The 23,177-nt window shown below is 46.4% G+C and overlaps 1 protein-coding gene across 5 annotated transcripts in view; it reads right to left on the bottom strand.

Moving 5' to 3' along the window:
• RABGEF1 (RAB guanine nucleotide exchange factor 1) overlaps positions 1 to 22,514 on the bottom strand; it is a 34,187-nt gene extending 11,673 nt beyond the window's left edge. The window contains exons 1-6 of one of the 5 annotated variants that reach the window (XM_035139230.3): positions 22,433 to 22,514; positions 14,256 to 14,444; positions 11,793 to 11,959; positions 11,014 to 11,133; positions 2,864 to 3,030; positions 2,186 to 2,267 (exon numbers count right to left, since the gene is read on the bottom strand). In XM_035139230.3, coding sequence (XP_034995121.2) covers positions 2,186 to 2,267; positions 2,864 to 3,030; positions 11,014 to 11,133; positions 11,793 to 11,959; positions 14,256 to 14,434 — 715 coding nt within the window. In that variant the 5' untranslated portion in view covers positions 14,435 to 14,444; positions 22,433 to 22,514. Of the gene's footprint in view, positions 1 to 2,185; positions 2,268 to 2,863; positions 3,031 to 4,582; positions 4,604 to 11,013; positions 11,134 to 11,792; positions 11,960 to 14,255; positions 14,445 to 22,432 lie in introns of all 5 variants that reach the window. The other 4 variants (XM_088657882.1, XM_088657881.1, XM_035139233.3 and 1 more) reach the window with 4 other exon arrangements.
• Between the last annotated feature and the right edge of the window lie 663 nt (positions 22,515 to 23,177).

Here is a 23,177-nt window from a genome sequence, read left to right as displayed (position 1 = left end):
TGGCAACTTAAGTTGACAGAATATATGCAGCGTGGAGACTTATAATAATAAGAATAAGAGAGCAAGAATAACATATGTTTGGAGAAGATTGGCAAACGTTTATTGAATATATGGGAAATAATTGTGTACAGCTGAAAACGCTGGCAGCGTTAAGATAAATTCAACAGTGTAAAGAAGTTTTGACGGATGCAATAATGGAATACTGAATGGCATAGTTTTTGTAAAATATGCAGGAATTAATGATATGTAAAATGAACCATGGAAAGAGATGGAGGGAAGTCACTGATATCTTAAGGATGTAAAAAATTTAAACTGTAAAACAGAAAATTTAATAAAAAGTATATACAAAAGTATATACCATATAGAGAAATCTCTATGTGGGACAAGAAGCTACAGTTAGAACTGGATATGGAACAACTGATTGGTTCAAAATTGGGAAAGGAGTACGACAAGGTTGTATATTGTCTCCCTGCTTATTTAACTTATATGCAGAGAATTCATCATGCGAAAGGCTGGACTAGATGAATCCCAAACTGGAATTAAGACTGCCGGAAGAAATATCAACAACCTCAGATATGCAGATGACACAACCTTGATGGCAGAAAGTGAAGAGGAATTAAAGAACCTTTTAATGAGGGTGAAAGAGGAGAGCGCAAAATATGGTCTGAAGCTCAACATCAAAAAACCAAGATCATGGCCACTGGTCCCATCACCTCCTGGCAAATAGAAGGGGAAGAAATGGAGGCAGTGAGATATTTTATTTTCTTGGGCTCCTTGATCCCTGCAGATGGTGACAGCAGTCACGAAATTAAAAGACGCCTGCTTCTTGGGAGAAAAGCAATGACAAACCTAGACGGCATCTTAAAAAGCAGAGACATCACCTTGCCGACAAAGGTCCGTATAGTTAAAGCTATGGTTTTCCCAGTAGTGATGTATGGAAGTGAGAGCTGGACCATAAAGAAGGCTGATCGCCGAAGAATTGATGCTTTTGAATTATGGTGCTGAGGCTCCAATACTTTGGCCACCTCATGAGAAGAGAAGACTCCCTGGAAAAGACCCTGATACTAGGAAAGATGGAGGGCACAAGGAGAAGGGGAGGACAGAGGATGAGATGGTTGGACAGTGTTCTCGAAGCTACCAACATGAGTTTGACCAAAATGCGGGAGGCAGTGGAAGACAGGAATGCCTGGCGTGCTCTGGTCCATGGGCTCACAAAGAGTCAGACACGACTAAACAACTAAACAACAACAACAAGAAGAAAAATATACAAAAAAAGGAAAGGAAAGGAAACTCGTTCAGCCCAGACACTGAGATCCAGATCCAGATCCGAGCGTCTTCTAGTGGTTCCCTCATTGCGAGAAGTGAGGTTACAGGGAACCAGGCAGAGGGCCTTCTCAGTTGTTGTGCTCACCCTGTGGAACGCTTTTCCATCAGTTGTCAACAAAAACAACAACTGACAATTAGAAAACATCTGAATATGGAAGTTCTTAATGTCTGATGTTTTACTGTGGTTTTATAATAATTTGTTGGAAGCTGGTCGGAGTGGCTGGGGCAACCTAATCAGATGAGCAGAGTATAGATAATAAATTGCTGTTGTTGTGGTTTCTCAACTAGAAGCTTGAGACCGGCTCAAAAGCCAAGGGTCAGAGGGCCCATTTTCTGAACTCTAAAGCATCACAGGACCAATCCCTTGTACCTTAAATCCCTTCCTGTTGGGGGAGGGGGAAAAGAGCATGGCTCTCCTAAGTGTCAGGTGCTGTTTTAAAGTTCCCTCTTGCATGCTCCCACAGAAAAGAGGCCCATGCGATCACGAAAAAGGCTATGGAGGGCTACTAGCCATGATGGCTCTGCTCTGCCTCCACAGTCAGAGGTGGAAATGCTTCCAAACACCAGCTGCTGGAAACCACAGGAGGGGAGAGTGCTCTTTGAGGGTTTCCTCCAGACATCTGGTTGGGCACTGTGAGCAAAATGGGGTAGCTGCAGCCTCCAAATCAAAGCCAAGGGTGCGTTGCAGTGGTCCAACTGTGAGGTTGTGAGTTGAATGGACAACTGTGTTCAAGCTTTCCCAACCCCGAAACGGCCGCAGCTGTCTTGCAACCAAAGTGGTCATGTGTGTGCATGCCTCCCCTCCCAAGCCCCCCACCACCACCACCTATCAGCAGCTAAGAGCAGAAATGAGAAATACCTTTCCAGCGGCTCTGCAACTTATCTGCCACGTTCTGGTAGAAGTCCTGGGCGTATTCAGACTGCTCCTCAATACTCAGGTCCTGGAAAAAGAGCACCAGTCATGCAGGTGAGAATAGGGAACGCAAAGTTATGAGAAAGAAGATTCTGACTAAACATCAGGAAGAACTTTCTGACGGCAATAGCTGCTCAACTGTAGAACAGACTACTTCAGAAGATAGTCCACCTTCCAATGAAAACAGAGGCTGGATGGCGTCCTGCCAGAGTCTTTAGCTGTGATTCCTGCACTGGTTTTCCCCAATATCTATTTCCAAAGATTTCCCCCCTTGTTTACCAACTATCCAAAAAAATAAAAAAGCAACATAAAATCTGAGGAGGTTATCTTAAGATGTGGCAGCTCCATCTGGGCCAAATTTCAAATATTCCTGCAGTAAAGACTAAAGTACATATGCATACTTTCCCCATGAATATAACAAAAGCATACTACTTGAGCAGATAATCAGGACATTCCCATTCTTTGAAGAGCATACTGTAGTTGTTTTCTATTTCCACAAGTCAGCTCAACACCTAATATGCATTAATTTCACTCCCTCAAAAGCAAGTCCCTGGGTTTTAATTCCAGCCACCCTCACTCCCAGAGCCTCCGACGGAAAGCAAAGCCTCTCCGCTCTTCTCCTACCCGCTTGTGGTGCATGTTTTCCAAGAAGTGTTTGCACTGCTTGTAGATCTCCTGGCCAGATTTATGGTATGTCTTCAGAAACTCAATGAACTCCTTGGACACCCGGTCCGTTTCGATGCTGACTTGCCGGCTGATCGAAGGGCTGGGAGCCTTAACATCTGGGACATCTGCGGGAGAGAAAGACAGGACAACCCTTAGGGCACCCCATTATAGGACTTCACTCCTGCCAGGTTTATATGATGAACTGCAAAGGGGTCACTAGCCATCATTGGGCCATTTGGAATGTTGAGAAAGTCCGTGGTGCGCCTGTCATAAAATGGCTGCCAAGGGAGGGGGAGAACACAAAATGGTTGCCACCTCTAAAAGAGCAGAAATAGCAGCCAAAAAAATGGTGTGGGCACTTGGGGGGGGCAACACTGTGTTGCTGACAGAGAGAAGCCCATTGCATCTATCCTCTGTTCAGAAGGGAAGGGAAGAAGTGGGTATCCAATTCTGGCATGTTCAATGCAAGGAAAGCCAAGCCAGTGAACAGAAACTGAGCTGGAGGAGCAAAGGGTCTCCCCTGCGCTGTGGATTTTAGAGGTCATCTTTCGCTGGCGCCTGAGGCAATACTGGCACCCTCATGCCATAGAATAATGGGGTGGGAGAACTGTACCTGAGTAGAAGATTTATATGCAGAAAGCACAAAGCTCCATCCAGGCAGTTCCAGATTGACAAGGTTTCCTCTCCCTCAAATGTTGCCTGAGGGCAGCCTGACCACCAGACTGCCTCAGTGGGAGAGATGGGAAGCAGGCAGCTCACTCCATCAGCTCAGTAGTGACGTGCTGCGTAGTGACGTAGTCCCTACGTCACTACAGAGGGACGCTGCGTGCACGCGTGCTACGGAGCGGGTTTGGTTGCAGCAGTGCTGGAGCTCCACCGCCGTCAAACTGCGAGCAAGCCACGGCGGGGTGCGACTTTTACAGGGCCACCCTGTAAAACTCGCTCCGCGCCACGGCTTGCTCGGCTCGCGCTTTGATTCTTTCTGCTCAGGCGAGGCGAGGGGCGGCCCAGAGAGGGCATCAGCAGCCCACCCCTCGCCTCGCCGAAGCAGAAAAAATCAAAGCGTGAGCCGAGCAAGCTGCCCTGTCTGCTCCGGCGAGGCGAGGCGAGGGGCGGGCGCATGCGGCGGCCGTGGCGCTGTCCTCCGCAGAGTGGAGCCCGGGGCGTCCCGCCCCCCACCCCCTATTGCGACACCCCTGCACCAGCTTTGCCTAAAGTCCAGCTCCTTTGGGCATCTCCTGCTCCTGAACTGCAACACCTAAGCGTTCTAAGAACTGTGCTGTAGGGGGTTGGACTGAACGACCCTCGGTGGTATACCTTCCAACTCTACCATTCTATGATTCCATGGTGCCCGGTTTTGTTTTTTTCCTCTTCCCTGCCCATTCCTTTTCCCTTGTGGGTCGCACTTTCTGTTTATGGATTGTCAGCCTGTGTGGGCAGGGACTGTCTGGATGTAATTGACTGCATGCCAGCCGCTACGAGAGCCCTTTCGGCCAAAAAGCGGGCTCCAAAGGCTGCCAATAGATAAATTAAGCAACACAATGTTTTAAAACGGCCACCAGCCCCAATGAGAGACGAGGCGAGACAGCGTTCCGCAGGCCGCAAACACACAAAAAGGCGCAAGCAAAGCCAAACATTGTCACGGTGCACTCCAAAATGCAGCGGAAAGTCACCCACCTCTCCGTTTACCAACCAGGACTGTTCGGAATGGAGGGATGGAGCGTGAGAAGGCGACGCAAATGGAGCAGGGCGGACGAGCGAAAAGCGATGAAACAAAAAGAGAGAGGGAGGAGAGAGAGAGAGAGAACAAAACACAGGACAGTCTCAGTTTGCGTTTCACAAATACAACAGAGAGCAAAGCACAAATATGTCAAGAGGCACAGCACACGATGACAGGTGTCGGTTTGCAGCAGGGAGGGAAAGACACCAGGAGGCGTTTCACCATTTCAGGCTGGGACCGAGGCTACCTGGAAGATCGCATCTCCCTGTACAAATCTGCCCAGGTGCTAATGTCCTTGGGGAGCACCTTCCCTGAGTCCCTGGCAACCTGAAAGAGAGCCTTTTCTGTGGCTGCTCCCACATTCCACATTGTGGGATCCCCTCCCGAGAGAGGTCAGGCTAGCTCCCTCCTGGTTATCCTTCTGCCGGCATGCTAAGATCTTGCTGTTTAGAGAGGTCTTTGGAAACTAAAGTGCAGGCAAGGCACCTGATATATTTTAACTACTAACTAGGTTTTTTATGATTAATTTGCGTTTTGTAACGATGTTTTTAAGTGGTGGAAGCTGCCTCAAATCCCAGCTTGGGAGAAAGTATGGGATATAAATAGATTAAATCATAACCCTTCACAGGGTTGCTGTGGGGGCTAAATAAGGAAGGGCAGAACCATGTATGCCACCTTGAGCTCCTTGGAGAAAAGCAAAGGTGGGATAAAAATGTTAAACTAAAAATAAAATAAATAATGGCTGTCCAGCAACCACTGCATCTAACTACCAGGAGTTCCTTAGTGATGAAAGACGGCAATGAATTGCTTATCACTGCTCTGTGGCAAGAGCTGGTTCAGGTGAGCTGACCTTCCCACTGGAGCAACTTCTTTTAAACATACACAAAAACTCTCCTCTTTTAACCTATTTTCAGCTACCTGACATCTGCGTGCCTTCCCTCTGCATTATACATGCTTACACACACACTTAGATAGACAGATACACACACACACAAACGCTCTTCCCTTTCCCCCCTTCTCTCATCCCCTTTCCCCCACCTTCTTTCCTTCTCTTCTCCCTTCATCTCTTTCTTTTTTCCTTCCTTCCTGCTATGGTATCTTATCTCTTACATATCCTGTCTCAATTATTATTATCACTATCAGTTTTATTTCAACGCACCTCTCTCTCTCTACTGATTCCTGGGAGGTGGGGGGAAGAGAGAGAAAGAGTGTGTCCCTTTCATATTTGCTTATACTAACCTCATTTCTAACGGATGGGGTAAAGAAATTAATGTTGCTTTGTGTAGCAGATTCTTTAATCCAGCAATACATCAATAATTAAGCACGTACACACCTAACAAAATTGAATGTTAGCTTTTTTGTATTTTAAGCACCCCCTCCCCCCTAAAAAAACCATGATGAGACACCACTAAGATGTCTGAACCACATGGCAATACAAATGAGTTTATCTGAGCTTTTTAAACACAAACAAAAACCCCTTTGGGGGTTTGTGTATCTAGCTCAGGGGCAGGGGCGTGAGAGAGGGAAAATGTATGGATTAGGAAACTAGTGGGGTGGTGGGACTGAGCACCACAAGACACACACACACACACAGAAACACACACTGAAGACAGAGAGTGTCCAGGAAACAGTGTTCTACCCAAAGAGGGCACACAGCCTGTCATTATCTTTTAAGGGACTTCTACATGGAGATCTTGAAGACGTGCAACTGGTCACACCAAGCATCTTCATTGTTGACTTTGCTGGAGCCCAATGTTCACGCCGGAGGCTTAAAAGCATGCCTGCCCCTTTGGAGCCCCTTTCGCACAAAGACCAAATCCCCAAACCCTCTACTTGAACAGGTGGGGCGGGGGATAGGAAGGTGGAGACTCACCACAAGACACAGAAACACACAGGAAGCTCAAAGGCAGGCAAAGCATCAGTGAAAACTGTCATCTAGAGGAACATCCACATCAGCCTAAAGCCTCGCACTACGGTTGTGCCACTTTCCCGGCTAGGCAAGTGCCAGAGGACCGTAATTTCTCCAGGACTACAGGAAGCGATATGTGTTCCTTCTTCAGAGTCCCCCCCCTCCCCAGCTTGAGGGGCAGGGGGTGGGGTTGTAGCCCTCCAGCCACTGCCAGGCTCCAACTCCCATCAGCCCCAACCCTTGGTCAAGAGATGATAAGAGTTGTGGTTAAGATAAGAAGAGCACAGCTGAATCAGGCCCACTTGTGTCTAGCATCCTCTTCTCACAGAGGCCAAGCAGATGCCTGTGAGAACTCGCATGCGGTACAAGAGCACAAGAGCCCTCTCCTCTCCTGTGCTTTCCAGCAACTGGTATTCAGAAGCATCGCTGTAACTAACTGTTGAGACAGAGCATAGCCATCGTGGCTAGTAGCCACCAACAGCCCTCTCCTCCAGGAATCTGTCTAATCCTCTTTTAAGGATTTGATTGTGGTTAAGAGACCTGATCGTCCCCAAATACCCCAGCAGGAGTAGGGCCCTACAGCCCTCCAACAACTCCCATTGCCCCTGACCACTGACCATGCTGACCAGGGCTGAAGGGAGCTGGAGTCCCTTTGTACCTGGGGTGCCACAGGTTCCTCGCTCTTGTTGTAGCATTGAGGGGAGGGGAGGGAGAAGACGGTCAGGAGTCTAAATATCATGGGCGATATGATGGCCAAATTGTCCGAAACCTGGTAACTGTTCAGAACAGATGCACTTCTGGAATCTTAGCAGTTTTACGGAGAACAAGGATTTAACTCACTAGACATTTAAGGCCATTTAGGCCGGGCTTTGAACCATGTGTTCTTCCTCGGCAATTACATTTGGAGCAGAAATCGGGAATGCAGGTTATCACAGAGGGCAAATTCCAGAGGCAAGAGACTAATCAGGGAATCTTAGAACTATCAGAAGTGATGGATCCTTTCACGCTGGATGCTGGGCTCCAGGATATGGGACACCATTGCTACCATGCCATGCCGGGAGACACTCCAGCATCATCTACCTGGCTTCTGCCAGAAACCCAGCGCTTAATCCAATGTGGTGTAGTGGTTAGTGTTGGACCTGGGAGAGATCAGGGTTTGAATCCCCAGTCGGCTCTGAAGCTCACTGGCTAACCCTGGAGCCAGCCACTGCCTCTCAGCCTAACCAACCTCACAGGGTTATTGTGGGGATTTAATGAGGAATCATGTATGCCACCCTGCAGAAAAAGGTGGGATATAAATGTGATAAATAACATAAAATAAATTTGATCCAGCCTTTTACTTCAAAAATACGATGTCCACCTTTTGGGTGGGGAGGAAGGGGGTACAATGTCTTGAAACAGCCAATCAGTGCAGCTCATTAGAAGTTTGGCAAAAAGCAGCAAGGAAGAGGAGAGCCCTACTGTGTTCAGAAGAACACAAAGAGGTAGTGCTCAAGAAAAGCTGGGGGACCTGAGGAAGGGCCGGAGCTCAGTGGCAGAGCATCTGCTTTGCATAAGGTTCAATCCCCAGTATCTCCAGGTAGCTCTGGGAATACTCTAACTGGAGAGTTGCTACCAGTCAGTGTAGGAAGCACCATGTTAAATGGACCAACATCTGCCTTAGTGTAATATAAGGAAGCTTCCTGGGTTCCCATCGGCCTTCCAGACAGATATGGTGAATGGGAAATGTGTCATGCAAGCACAACGGAAACCATGTAGGAAGCTGTTTCTATTAAAATATGATCCCACAGAACCCTTGAAAAAACAGGGCAAAGCCAAAGAAACAGAAACAGAAACTGCTGCAGATAGAAAAGCTTGGATTTGGAAAGCCAAAAAAAGTGCAGGATATGGCTGTGGATACACACAGCTCTCTTTTTATTTCTTAAAAACATGTTTCTAGTCCTTATTGGGACAAAGGTAGGGTTGGAAGTGTGGGGGTTAATACTGCTTAATTCTCATAAGCAAGAAAACTGGTCAAGCAATTGGAGGGAGAGCGTCTTCCCCAATACTAACCATCTCAGACCCTATGACCAGCAAGTGAGGCCTTCTTGGTGGGGCTGCCACCGGGGCTGCCCACCTTGTGCTGACCCACAAAAGAGCCTTTGCAGTGGAGGTATTCCTGGTTGTGGAATACCTTCCCTAGTGAAGTGTGATTGTCTCCATCCTTATCCCGGAGAAATTTGAAAGCGTTTCTATTGACCCAGGTGCATATGGTGACTGAAGAAGACTGCTCCTTGCAACCCTGAGGACATGGGATGGAAAAATGTGTTTAATGGCCTGTAATTTTTTGAACGGTAAACTGATTGTAGATGTTTTTATTATGTTTTTAGAATGTTTTAAAATGTTTGCTTTGTTTTTGTTTCAAATGGCACATCTGTTTGCTGCCCATGGCTCCTCAATAAAGAGGAGCAGAATATAAACTGGACTGAATTGAACTGAAAAATAAAATTAATTGAGTCCCTGCCCCTCCCAAGACTAGCAAAACTAGAATTATGTAAGGTCAAGTCAATTTGCAAACTAGGGGCAGAGTCATAGTGTGTGGTTATAATTGTGACAAAGGTGACCTTCAGCCCTGTTCTATTTCCACATTCAAAGAGTCGCTTTTTTAAAGGAAGAAGAACATTAATAGTTGACCTAAAAAAAAATTAGAAATAATATAATCTCATTTCTGTCACATACAACTCCTAATTTCCCCTTTTCACTGTTATGGCCTGGAGGGGCAGCTTTGATCTAACAGCTTCTATTTCTCAGAGCCTTTTTAAAAATCTGCCCTTCTTAGAGCTGGAAGGAAATATTCCAATTCAGAACAGTCTCAAGGCCTGAGAATTTTTAGTTTTGCTTAAAACCTAAGAAAAGCAACATCAACGCACACAAGAGACTCCATTATGCACATTCAACACTTTTGTAAGTTAAAACAGTGTGCAATGCAGAAAGTCTTTTAATCCATATTTCCTTGAAGGAAAGAACCAATTTTTTAGGCTCCTAAGCTACCTTCTGGAATGTTTTAATTACATTTATAACCCTCCCTTCCTCCTAAAGGAACATGGGTAGCCTCTGGCTTCTTATTTTATTTATCTAAACAACATTTGCATATTGCTTGATGGCAAGAAACTCTCTAAGAAAAAGCCCCTGCAGGCCCCCCAGCAAATTTTAGAGCAGCCTTTGCTGATCAGATGCTCTCCAGAGGTTCTGGACTACAATTCCCATCAGCCCCTGGGCGGCTGCCTGCTCCTTCCACAGCAGCTAAGGTCGTCTGACAAGGTCCTCCTGGCTGTGCTGCAGCCTGCAGAGAACTGCCTGACTGCGACTAGCGGGAGGACACCCTCATAGAATTGCCTCCCTTCCGAATCAAGACAGGCGCAGACACAGAAGACCCTTCAGCATCTCACTAAAAACATATTCTCTCCCACCTTTGTTAGACCCTCATACCAGCTATCACAACAGCTTGGAATATATATGCTCTGGCCCGATGCCAGCTGCTATTTTATTTATGCTGCAGGTATTTTTGTACACAGCCTTGTGACGCTTAGATACCTAAGAACACAAGAGGAGCCTGCTGGATCAGGCCAGTGGCCCATCTAGTCCAGCATCCTGCTCTCACAGTGGCCACCCAGATGCCTCCTGCAAGCAGGACCTGAGCACCACAGCTCTCTCTCCTCCTGCGATTTCCAGCCCAATTGATATTCAAAGCACCGCTGCTTCCAACCACAGAGACAGAGTAAAGCCATCAAGGACAGGCTTCTCGTCCTCCATGAACTTGTCTGATCCTCTTTTAAGACCATCCACGTCGGTGGCCATCACTGCCTCCTGCGGAAGCAGGTACCGCAGTTCGCTCGCTGCAGCCGCCTCCATGTTCTTGCATCCTCATAGTAAAATTGCTTCCTTCTATTGAACTGTAACCTTCTGCTCCAAAGCCCAAGCTAGCAGAGGTAGAAATGCCAATGTAGCATAATGGTTGGGACTATGACCTGGGAGACTAGGGTTCGAATCCCCATGAAGCTCACACTGGGCAACTTTGGGGGCCACTCACTGCCTCACAACCTAACCGACCCTCACTGGGCTGTTGCGGGGGGATTAAATGAGGAGAGGGGGCAACCATGTACGCCACCTTGCACTCCTTGGAGAAAAGGTGGGATGAAAATGCAATCAATAAATAATAAAACCTGCTGCTTTAGTTCTTTGCTTAACTCGAGTCGTGGCCTTGGACCTTCCGGCAGAAAGTTCAACCAAAACAACAGAACTGCTTGTTGTGTCGTGTTGCAGGGAAATGATGAACGCACTCAATTTGAAGGACTGCGGTGTCTCCAACACAGGAAAGGTGTTAAGGAAGCAGTTTGATCAATTGATGAGAGCTACTCCTGGCACAACCCTAGCTTTGGATTCGGCAAAGCTGCTAAAATGAGCAGAGAAGGCGGGTTTGGTGCGGCTGGGCCGCGTTACCTTCAGCAGGAGAAGAGAGTTCCCAGGGTGGAGTAAAAATCTCCTTCAAGTCCCTGAGAAGGTTATCAGCACTGAGCTCCTTCCCAAGCTGTCCGGACTTAACGCTGGACTCCTGAGCGGCTGGAACAAATGCAAAAAAGGCAAAGGGCTCCCAAGGGTGACACAGTTAAGGGAGAGGGAGGAAAGAAGAGACCAAAGATCTGGCAGTTCCCTTCACAGACAGGAAGAGAGGCCCTGAGGAACTGCAGGTAGTTATATAGTGTGGGAAGTGTGGGTTAGGACTTGCTGAGAAGGGTGTGTGAAGGGGTTAAAACAGGCAGAGAGGGGAATCTCCCAGTGCCTACACTGTCTCTTCCTGCCCTAGCCTTTGAAACTGCAGACTAATACTCTTGGGTTGCAAGCTCTCGCTTCCGCCACCCCACCCCACCCAGCCCACTTCTTCCAACCCTCTGCAGAAAGGCCATCTCAAAAACCATCTCTGCTGAGAATGGAGGACCAAACATGGCTCTCAATGCGGTCATCAGTTGTAGTGTTCCCTTTACAATGCAGGTAATACAACTGTATATGCTGTGGGTTGTGCACTTTGAGAGCTCTGCTGGTTTATCATAAAATAATATTCTTCCGAGTTAGGTGATGACTCAGACCAGCTGATTTAAGAGTCTGGAAAGGGCCACAATAATTGCGGTCTACAAATCCAAAAGGCTAGTGAAACAGAAAAACTTGAAATCGTTACCCAGCTGTTGTTTCTGAAAGCCCCCCCTAACCGCTCCCCCCCTTACCCTTCTTAGCTCCCGGTCGAGATGACGCCCCAAAGAATTTCTTCACTGTCGTCACCTTCCGTGATTTCTCATTGGTTTTCTTCTCCTCAAACTTGGTGAACGTGAGCGACTGAGCCCCTTGAGGGTGCTGAGTGCTTGCGTAGGCCTCCTCCTCCTCACGCTGAAGCCTGCAACCGGGTGGAGAAAACAGAGCCACAGTTAGTTCCAGCAAGAAGCACTGCTGCTGAGTTTCACCATCAGCTGGGAATCCCTCCTGTCTCCCCCAGGGTCAGATTCTGGCTCCACAATAAAATCAAGTCACACATTTAAGCCAGGCTTCTGGCCTACAACCTTGCAGCAGGCTGGGAATGGCAATACTATAGACTGCAATAAGTGCATACCATTTCTGAATGTGCAAGCAGAAGAACTAGCAGATAATGGTTTTATCTCGCCCATTTCACAGTCTGCCAACTTTTGACTTGCAGAAATTTCATTTATTCATTTGAACCCAGAGCACAAAAATGTGATCACTTTATACTGTGTGAAGGGATGTTGTGGTCCGTACCTCTTTTTTTTTTTGTACATAAATTTTATTGGTTTTACACTTTCAACTTCAACATTATTTTCCGTCAAGTAGAATTAAATATACAAACTAGCCAACATAAAAAATAAAAAGTGAAATAAAAGTAAAGAGAAGCAAAGAAAAAGAAAAGAAGAAAAAGAAAGAGAAAGAAAAGATCTTTTCAGAGATTCTCTTTAACCTCCTGACTTCCCTCCATTTCCTTTCCTGGTTCATTGAATATATACCTTTCCTGCATAATTTACTTAAACCTCTTTTTCTTATCCTTATGTTTTATTCTAATTGCATGCTATCAAATTTTGCTATTTCAATTCAAATTTCCTTCCATAAATTTTATCTCAATTTAACTACTTGCAAATGTTTAGTCAAAGCCTGCTAGTGTTTCTATTTGTTTACAATAATTTTGTAAACATCCAATAAATGCTTCCCATTCTTTTTTAAATTTCTCAATGTCATTGTCTCTGAGCTTTTCTATAAGCATAGCCCATCATTATCAGTTGCCATTCATCTATTGCTGGTATCTTGTCTTCCTTCCACCTTTAAGCTAGTAGGATCCGGATGTTGCAACCCATTCCAATGTATGGGCACGCACGCACGTACACACACACCAAGCGTAAGAATTCTGAAAGCTTTGCTCTACCCTATCCAGACAATTGCCCCACCTATTTTGGTATAAATCTCTGCTTATTTCCCCTTAGCTGTCCCAGGTGGGCTGGAAGTGCAAGAACAGAGACAATCAGCTGCTAGACCATATACAGTGGGTACCTCAGTTCTCAAACAAAATCCGTTCTGGAAGCCTGTTAAGCTTCCGAAATGTTTGAAAACTGAGGCACAGCTTCCCATTGGTTGCTAGAACTTCTTGCACTCAGCGGAAGCCATGTCGCATGTTCAGGTTCTGAAAAACATTCAAAAATGGAACCATTTACTTCCACGGGTTTTCAGCGTTCGAGAACCAAAATGTACGACAACAGAGGCATTTGGGAACCAAGGTTCCACTGCACTGCTACATCCTGCAGCAGCAAATTCCACAGGTTAACCATGTGCTGTGTGAAAAACCACTTCCAGTTGTCATCCAGCGTTCAGTTTTCTTGGGTCTTAGTTTTATGTGTGTGTGTGTGTGTGTGTGTGTGTGAGAGAGAGAGAGAGAGAGAGAGAGAGAGAGAGAGAGAGAGAACTTCTTCCACTGTCCATAATTTTGTGAATTTCTATTGTGTCCCCGCCTCTCCAGTCCTCTGTCTAAACTAAAAAGCCAAAAATATTGTTCCTCAACGTGCTCCAAACCACTGATCAGTTTGGTTGAAGGAGGCACCCTCTGTTTGCCCTCTACAGAAACAGCTGGAGAGGTTTTTGGTTCCAATAGGCTTCCCCAGTTGGATACAAGTAGCATCCACTTGTTTTTAGTCTTCTTTTAAATGTATCTGCTGTTTCGTGCTTTTAATTATCTTGTGTGTGAAGAACAACAACTATGGGCCTTATGAAACGCTGTGGGGTTTTTTCGCTGATCAAGGAAAGCTTTTTAAAAGAAAAGGCTGGAAAAGACTCCTTACCTGAAAACCTGGAGAGCCAGTGCCAGTCAGTTTAGGCAATACTGAGATAGAGGGACCAGTGTTCTGATTCAGCATGAGCTGGCTTCCCATGTTCCTTACTGCTTGGGGAACTGTCCACATTGCAGTTTCAGCACAGCCATGACCAAAACGCCCCCTCTCAGTCACATACACATACACTTCAGCTGCCCCCCCACCTGATATCCTACCAAAGAACTGACATGTTACTGAGACTGTAAGCATTATCTTTCTAGGGGGCTGTTTACAAAAGCAATTCAAGCCACAGATTAACCTGCCATTTGTGGCAATGCTACGAAAGCTGGAGCTAAGCATTTCTTCCTGACGCCAACACCTCCTTACCTCTCAGCCAGCTCCCAGTCCTCCTGGATTTGCTTCTGCCTGGCCTTTTGGTACTCCTCCCTCCAGCACTTGGAGCAGAAGCCCTGCCAAGCCGGGTTGCCATAGTAACCGCATCCTTTCTTGCAGAGCAGTTCGGACTGGTCCACGTGGATGCCTCGGCGTTCCGACTTCAGGCTCATCTTGCTCCTGCTGTGGTGGGAGGGGAAAGGATGCAATTTGGGGGTTGTTTTTAAATGTCACTCCAATAAGTAAATGTGGGGGAGGCCCTACACAAATCAAAGAAACCAGCTGGGGAAAGCGGCATTTGCAATGCCAGGAACAAAATGCCACACAGCACCTCCCCTCCCTAATTCCTCAGGAGTTCAAGATAGGTAATAATAAAATGCTACTGGAGCAAAGCCGTCTTCCAAGAAGCAGAGCTCCTGTTATGCAATCCTAGAAATCCTTCTTTCTCAATATGGAGCCCTCCAGATGTTTTGCATTACAATCCTCATCTGTCCCTGCCAGCACAGCTGCATGATGCTGGGGGCCAATGGGAGCTGTAGTTCAAAACATCTGGAGGGCACCAGGATGGGGAAAGATGTCATAGAGTGTTGTAATTACCATAGATAAATTAGCAATGAGTACCATGAGTCTCATCATGGAGGAGAAGGCTATCAATGGCTATAAGCGGGGATGGCTCAGCTCTGCCACCATGGTCGGAGGCAGCAATGCTTCCAGATACCAGCTGCTGGAAGTCACCGCGTGAGAGAGTGCTCTTGTGCTCAGATTTCCCACAGGTATATATGGTTGCCCACTGTGAGAACAGGATGCTGGACTAGATGGGCCACTGGCCTGATCCAGCAGGCCCCTCTCATGTTCTTAGAACGTAACATGCTGCAAGATTTAGCAGCAAAAGAAAACACACACACAGGCCAACAGAGTCCAGAACTTGAGCTATAAACATAAAATAGTCGTAGAAAACAAGATTTAAGGCCAAGCGAAATAGCAGCATGGCTGGTGGCCAGCTTATCTGCATTGGAAAGAGAGAAAGTCTTGGCACCAAAATCACTATGGGAGGTTGCCAACTATTTCACCAACCTACCCACCCAAAATATGAGTACTGTTTGACTGAGGCTATGCCATGATTTGCATTCAGGGACTGTAATTTTTACACATGCATCCCTCTTATCATGGCAATGCCTAGAGTGGGCAACACAATTACTGGTATATATAGGGTTATATGTAGTCTGTGAGTAAAACAGGTCTGTGACTATCGTTCTTCCACCATTCTGGCAGAGATGAGTCAGGCTGCTGAAAAAGCCAGGGGTTCTCCCCATCCTGCTGTGAGCAGCTCACCTCCCCCCTGGTCTCCCAGAACCAGAAGACAGCAGAGCTAAGCCAGAAGAGGGGTGAAGAGTGAAGAGGGTGGACAGACAGGCATGGCAACGAAGTTTCAGATTGCTTGGGATGGAATCAGGGGCAAAGGAGGAGACTTAGGCAACTGTGGGAAGGTCAGGAACCTTCAATCTGCACAACTGCCTTATTATAAAACTGCAAGATTTGCTGAGAGGAGTTGCTGTGCTCACTAGGCCCAGCCTCCTGAGTTGACCATGTTTCCTTGAATAAAAAGTTAACTCCACTAACGCCATGTAATTTACTGCCAACCTGCTCCTGACAGCCAGTGACACACACCCTAAACAGGAGAGAAACAGCCTCAGCCTCATGGCATCATGTGATAAGAATATGCGTTCACAGCAATTCAGTATAATTGCAGGAACAAAAAGGCCAACTGCAGAAAACTATCAAGACAGCACAGAGAGAAAATGTGTTATCAGCCACCCTGATAGCTATGAAGTTATCACCCGGACCTGCAGGGAAAACTGGCACTGTCAAGATTTATCATGCCAGGTAGGCGCTTTTGTGCAACTCACTCAAAGTGTGTCTGCAAGGAGATTATGCAAGGACTAGTCAAGCAAACTGTGTCCCGCCCAAGGAGATTATGCAAGGACAGTCTGTCATTCCTTCAAATGACCAAAACAAAACAAGCCAGCAAGGAGGGCCCAGTTAGGGCAGGAGCTGCGTGCAAAAGCAACCTGCATAGAGCTGGTAGGCAAGGGAAGTAGGCAAGGTCACTTCACAACAAGATGCAAATATGAAATATATACAGAGATTAAAACTGGAGGTAGAGTGTTCATCCAAAGGGGGAGAGAATCCAAGAGTAGCAGCAGTAACACCTTTATTGGAACTAAATAGTCACCAAGCAAGCAAGAAAGCACTGAGTTCCTCAGCATTCTTCTTCAGGTTAGGAGTGTTTCGTTGTTGGTTTTTGTGCTTAACATAAAAAACTGAGAAATAACTAATGCCACTGTACAAGACGGAAGAGTCCCAGAAACTGCACACTGCAAGTTGGAACAGGAGATGTGTCATGCAGAATTACTTAGCCTAGGTCACCCCTGAAGTAAGGAGCTCTCATTCTACCCAACCTCTGCATCCAGAAAGACTGGGAAAATATCTTTCTGCCCAAGACCGTGAGGAGCCTCTTGGTTTAGCTGGCCCAGTGACCTCACTCAGAATAAGGGAACTGCACATGTTCATACAGAACAAGGAACAAACAGAAAATGATTAAGCCTGTCCTAACTAAGCCACGAGAATCCAAGTAAGTCTTCTGCTGTTCATCAGGAGCAGCTGACAACCAGTGAATGAAAACACCCTTTTTCTAAGTAGGAGGTTGAAAGCAAACTTGGCAGCCCAACACTGATGGGGAAAGAGGAGAGCTGCCTTTGCAGGCCAGGAATACATCTAAGAGTGTGCAAATGTTTGCTCTTGCTGAGTCAAACACGCAGAGGCACTCAGGAATGTCACCAGTATGCAAGAAGCCTCGGGAACGGAAAGGACTGGGATGACTTCATCATCAGTATTTTCCATGAATCCTCTACAGGATCTAGGAGGCAACTCGACTCCACAGCCGCACTCAGCACACAGTGGGATAGTTGTGCTTGACCCATTTAATCCAGAAAGGTGCTGAGAAAGAGGGGCAGAGCGAGAGGGAGGTGTTCTGCAACCCCTGACAGGCGTTTTGAAAAGGCAGTCATGTTGTGAGGTCACCAGAGAATCATGGGGAGGGGCTGAGCTGCCTGCACATCAAGACAACAGCCAGAGCTAGAGGGGTTTAAGGTCAGGAGCTCATTTTTACAGGGGCAGCAGTGTCAATCTGCTACACAAAGTGAAACAGAAACAGTAGCCCTGCAGCACTTCAGCAGCTACATCTGAAAAATGAGGTGGAGAAGGGAGGGAAGGGCAACAGCCCAGGGGGAAAATCAGTTCCCAGAAAGTCCTCTTTAACACAAAAGAAAAAAAATTCCTTCAGTAGTAATAATAATAATAATAATAATTTATTATTTATACCCCGCCCATCTGGCCGGGTTCCCCCAGCCACTCTGGGCGGCTTCCAAAAAAAACAACAGAAATTCTAAAATACAGAAATCCATCAAACATTAAAAGCTTCCCACCTTAAAGACCAATTTTGGTATGAGCTTTCGTGTGCATGCACACTTCTTTAACACAGTTACCAATCTCTTGCTAGTGACAGAAAGATGGGTGAGAGAGAAGGCACAAACACAATTGGGTCCTGGATTTAGCCATGTGGCGTCCAAATGCTGATCTTCTGTGCACAGGGTAGGGAATTCAACTTGTACCAGAAAGTCTGGAGTGCACATCTCCACTCAAGGGGGTGGGAGGAATTCCAGCTCCAGATGATTAATCTTCAGAACAAACTGGCTGGAGCCACCTCTGCACTAGAGGCAGTACCAGGCTCAGCAGGCTGGGGAAATGCAAGGAGCAGCAGGCAGGGATGGAGGAAGAGAACCGGGATTCAAGCTGCAGCAAGGACCGAGGAAAAGAAGTCAGCGTTTTCCTCTAGTTTTAGAACTCCAAGCATCGTTTTTCTTCAAAAGCATGAGGGGAACACAAAGAAAAAACACTGGGCAGATTGCCGTGCAGATGGGTCACCATCAGCAAAGAGCCACCGTCTCTTCCTAGTACAGCACACTGTTCTGTGTATGCAAAAGGTCCCTCCAGTTAAGGAATGCCTTAGGCTCCTTTAGCTCAGAACTGTTTACGCTGGCAGCAGCTCTCTAGGGTTTCAGACTCGGGTTTCTCCCAGTGTACCCAGAGAGGCCAAAGATAGAAGCTGAGCCTTTCTGCATGCAAAGCAGACACCCTACCACTGAGCTACAGCATTTCCCCTTTAGGAGAACCATAGAATTGTATGGTTCGAAGGGACTCTTGGGATCATCTAATCCAACCCCCTGCAATGCAGGAATATGCAGCTGTTCCATAAGGTATCAAACTGGCAACTTTGGCGTTATCAGCACCACACAGTAACCAACCGAGCTACCCAGGCTGAAGAGATGGGATAAGAGACTCTGGACAGCTGCTGCAAGTGAGTGTCGACAGCACTAGGGGACATGAACCAAATGTCTAATGAGAGTAAGGCATCTTCATATGTCCATATACACTTCAGTTTAGTGTGTCTACAGGTAGATTTTTAAATCTGCTCACAGGACAGAAATGTCGGTTTACCTCCTTGTACTCAATTCTCTGTTAACCCCCATAGGAAGCCTCCTCACCCCCTCTACCTCCCTTGGGATAAGTGTTAGAAAATAGCCAAGCGCCTGACACATTTTGCAACTGGCACAGGTCCAATTGCAACCACACAGAGATATCTTGATGCCAGGCTGGCGACAGACATCTCCATCTAGCTGGCCCCTCCAGCTCTCTTAAGCAGGTAAGCAGAAGAGCTTCTTTGTTGCATTTATATCCTGCTTTTTTCTCCAAGGAGCCCATGGTCCACGCCACTCCTCAGTTAATCCCTACAATGACTCTGTGAGGTACGGTAGGTTAAGAAGCTGTGACTGGCCCAAAGTCACCCAGTGAGCTTCATAACTGAGAGGGGATTTGAACCCTGATCTCCCAGGTCATAGTCTGACACTAACCACTACACCACACTGGCTTCCTAGAGTACTTCTGCTATGGGGCAGCTATAAAAATTAAGTAGATGATTAATATTGAGAACACAAAATGTCACTTAAGGATATGAAATATTGTCCTTGCAGCTTGAATTTGTTTTATGCTGGATTGTTTTATTTAATTTGTTGTAAACTGCTTGGATATTTTTTTCCTTTTTGGGTGTGGAACTCCCTGCCACTGGAGATTACGCTTAAATTTGCTTAGAGGAAGAAACAAACTCAGGCATCAGTTCTTATAATGAGAGCTCTTCCAATGCTGTAATAATAATAATAATAATAATAATAATAATTTATTATTTATACCCCGCCCATCTGGCCGGGTTCCCCCAGCCACTCTGGGCGGCTTCCAACAAAACACCAAAATACAGAAATCCATCAAACATTAAAAGCTTCCCTAAACAGGGCTGCCTTAAGATGCCTTCTAAAGGTCTGGTAATTGTTGTTCTCTTTGACCTCTGGTGGGAGGGCATTCCACAGGGTGGGTGCCACTACCGAGAAGGCCCTCTGCCTGGTTCCCTGTAACTTAGCTTCTCGTAGCGAGGGAACCGCCAGAAGGCCCTCGGCGCTGGACCTCAGTGTCTGGGTAGAACGATGGGGGAGGAGACGCTCCTTCAGGTATACTGGACCAAGGCCGTTTAGGGCTTTAAAGGTCAGCACCAACACTTTGAATTGTGCTCGGAAACGTACTGGGAGCCAATGTAGGTCTTTCAGGACCGGTGTTATGTGGTCTCAGCGGCCGCTCCCAGTCACCAATCTAGCTGCCGCATTCTGGGTTAACTGTAGTTTCCGGGTCACCTTCAAAGGTAGCCCCACGTAGAGCGCATTGCAGTAGTCCAAGCGGGAGATAACTAGAGCATGCACCACTCTTGGGAAGTTAGCCTATTTTATAGGCTAAGGTCCTCAGGAGCAGGAACCTCCTGAGGACCTTAGTCCAACCTCCTGCAATGCAGGAATAAATTACTTCCCTAGGAAACACCACTTGGGGAAAAGTGAATAGTGATCTTTTGTGGGTCAGAACATGGGATCCTAATTCTGGTACAGGTTACAAAAATTCATTGACTGATAACATGCTCAGAATACCTGTTGCTTAATTCTTGGTGTGCATGCATCCACCTGAGCTACGATTTTGTCCCCAATCCTCGATATGATTCTTTCCCCACACTCCCATTTGTCTCCTGACAACCACCCTGCAACACGGACTAGATTATTATTGCATTTAACAGTGATATCAACATAATACTAAAATAAATAAAATTCATAAAATACTGCTAATCATAATAATGTTAAGCTCCCAGCTTATGTGGGGGGGGGGAGAGCTCCCACTACTCATTTAAAAAGTTAAGACAAATTACTACTATCCACACGCACACAGTTAATAAGTTGACATCAAAACATGATTGCCTCCATACCAACAGTTGGAGAACAACATGCTAACTTCTGAAGCAAAAAAAAATTAAATCATTTCTGCATAAGCCTGTAAATCACTATTAAAATAACTCAAAAACTAATTATACTTTATCACACAACAGTTCTATTTATAGTTTTAAGTTCCCAGTTCATGCAAGAGGGACCTTTGCACTCTTCCTCCAAAGTCAGGGAAGACCAGCCCATCTATAACTGCTTCTTCACCATGAGATTTTTTTAAACATTAATACTAAATTTAATTCCAGTTTTATCTACTGTTGTTAAGTCTTTATATACAATAATTACATATTCTATATAGAGGATATATTTTTAGGTAACCTGCCATCTGTGGTCATAAAGGACCACCTTGTCCTCAGGGGAGGAGATAAGTGACCCACTATGCAGCACTTAAGGTGACGTCCAACTCAAAAAGTCAACCACTGAAGTCGTCGTTACTCAAGCCCACTGATTTCACTGTAACCAGTGTTGGTCCTACTCAGAGTAGGCTCACTGAAATGAATGGGCATGACTTCCTTGTTGTCGACTCTTTGTGATCCCATGGACTTTCTTAGGTCCCTTCATTTTGGTGGGTCTGCTCTACATATCACCTTTCACTTAAGTCTCAAGGACAATGACAGCCATATAATCAAAACAATAGGTTGAAAAACAATTTAAAAAATCAAAGATAGGTTTAAAAAGGCAGAGACCTCAAAACATTCACGCAGCTGGAAACAGCAACTAACATTTTATAAGATCCATAATGCTAAAATTATTTTTAAAAAATGATACCATCATTCACTGATAATATAATGTACAGGTGATCCATAAATAATAAAGATATAATAAGGTAAATATAATGCATTAACTGATAAACACAGTTATAGTTAACTTGCAAAATAGAGCCGTCGTAAATATGATTTACCATCTCCTGCCAACCTAGCATCTCCTGCCAACCTACCATCCAATTTACCATCTCCTGCCAACCTACCATCTCCTGCCAACCTAGCAGTTCGAAAGCACGTCAAAATGCAAGTAGATAAATAGGAACCACTACAGCGGGAAGGTAAACGGCGTTTCCATGTGCTGCTCTGGTTTGCCAGAAGCGGCTTTGTCATGCTGGCCACATGACCTGGAAGCTATACGCCGGCTCCCTCGGCCAATAATGCGAGATGAGCGCACAACCCCAGAGTCGGTCACAACTGGACCTAATGGTCAGGGGTCCCTTTACCTTTACCTTTAAATATGATTTATACAACATATCTTTCACTTTGATCTTAGCCACATAATACAGTGGGTTGCACCCAACTAAGCTCCACCCAAAGCTGACCCACTGAAACCACTGAACCCAACTAAGCCAGTGTGGTGTAGTGGTTGAAGCGCTGGGCTGAGACCAGGGTTCAAATCCCCATTAAATCATGCAGCTCCCTGGGCGACCTTGGGCCAGTCCCTGTCTCTCAGCCTAGCCTACCTCACAGGGTCGTTGTGGGGATTACACGGAGAAGGGGGGAGAAGAACCACGTTCCTCACTTTCAGCTCCTTGGAGGGTAAGAAGGTGCAATACATAGATTAACAATAGCAGGGCAATTCGGTGACAAACACTTTAATTACAGCAATTAAAGCTCCCAGATTACTCAGTAAGGAAGGAAAGATGGGGGGGGAGGGTGCGGGGTCCTTTCACTTTCCTTCCCACCCACCCCCAAACTCCACAGGGTTTTGAAACCCCTTTTCCCCTCCCTCTTCAGCCCCACAGCCAGCCAGACTCACCTGGGGGGGCCCTTCGCCGCCTCCTGCGTCTCCTCACCAGCTTGTTTCTCCTTTTCTCGGCTCCTTCTTCCTCCTCCTCCTCCTTTCCCCGCCCTTCGGCGTCCTTGCGTCACTTCCGCAGCGGGGAAAGCGAAGGGCGTCGCTGGGCGTCCGCTCGCCCTGAGCACGTGACGGAGGCTGACAGAGGGGCGGGGCGGGGCGGGACCGAGGGAGGAACTTCATGGACGCTGTAGAGATACGGAAGTTTGTAGAGGTGTAGGTAGCCCTCGCTTCCGGGTCCCCGTGTGGATGGCCCGCGGCTTAATGCGCAGAAGAAGCACCACTCGTGTGCACGTGTGCAGTCATGACGAGCACGAGAGCATTTTTGCCTCTTCGCGAAGCCAACTGTGTTGGTGCATGTCTCAAACCCCAAACGGAGGGATGAGCGAGTGGGAAAAGTTCCCCATTCCTGATATAGATTTGTTTTTTTTAAGTAATGAAAGTCGGGGGGGGGGGTATTTGGGAGTTGTTTTTACAACTTCATAGCTGCCAAGTTTTCCCTTTTCTCGCGAGGAAGCCTATTCAGCATAAGGGAATTTCCCCTAAAAAAAGGGAGAACTTGGCAGCTATGAAACACACATTGAAAAATAGATAGTGCTGAGAATAGGGGATGCTGTAAATTGTTCTGCACACCATCCTACACACCTATGCAGCTAAAAGGTAGTTTTGTTGTCTATTTTTTAAAGTTTGTACCCCCTCACCCTGT

Source organism: Zootoca vivipara, chromosome 14 (genome assembly GCF_965207765.1).
Source record: "Zootoca vivipara chromosome 14, rZooViv2.hap1.1, whole genome shotgun sequence".
NCBI classification, from domain to species: domain Eukaryota; kingdom Metazoa; phylum Chordata; class Lepidosauria; order Squamata; family Lacertidae; genus Zootoca; species Zootoca vivipara.
This window is presented reverse-complemented; position numbering and strand designations above follow the sequence as displayed.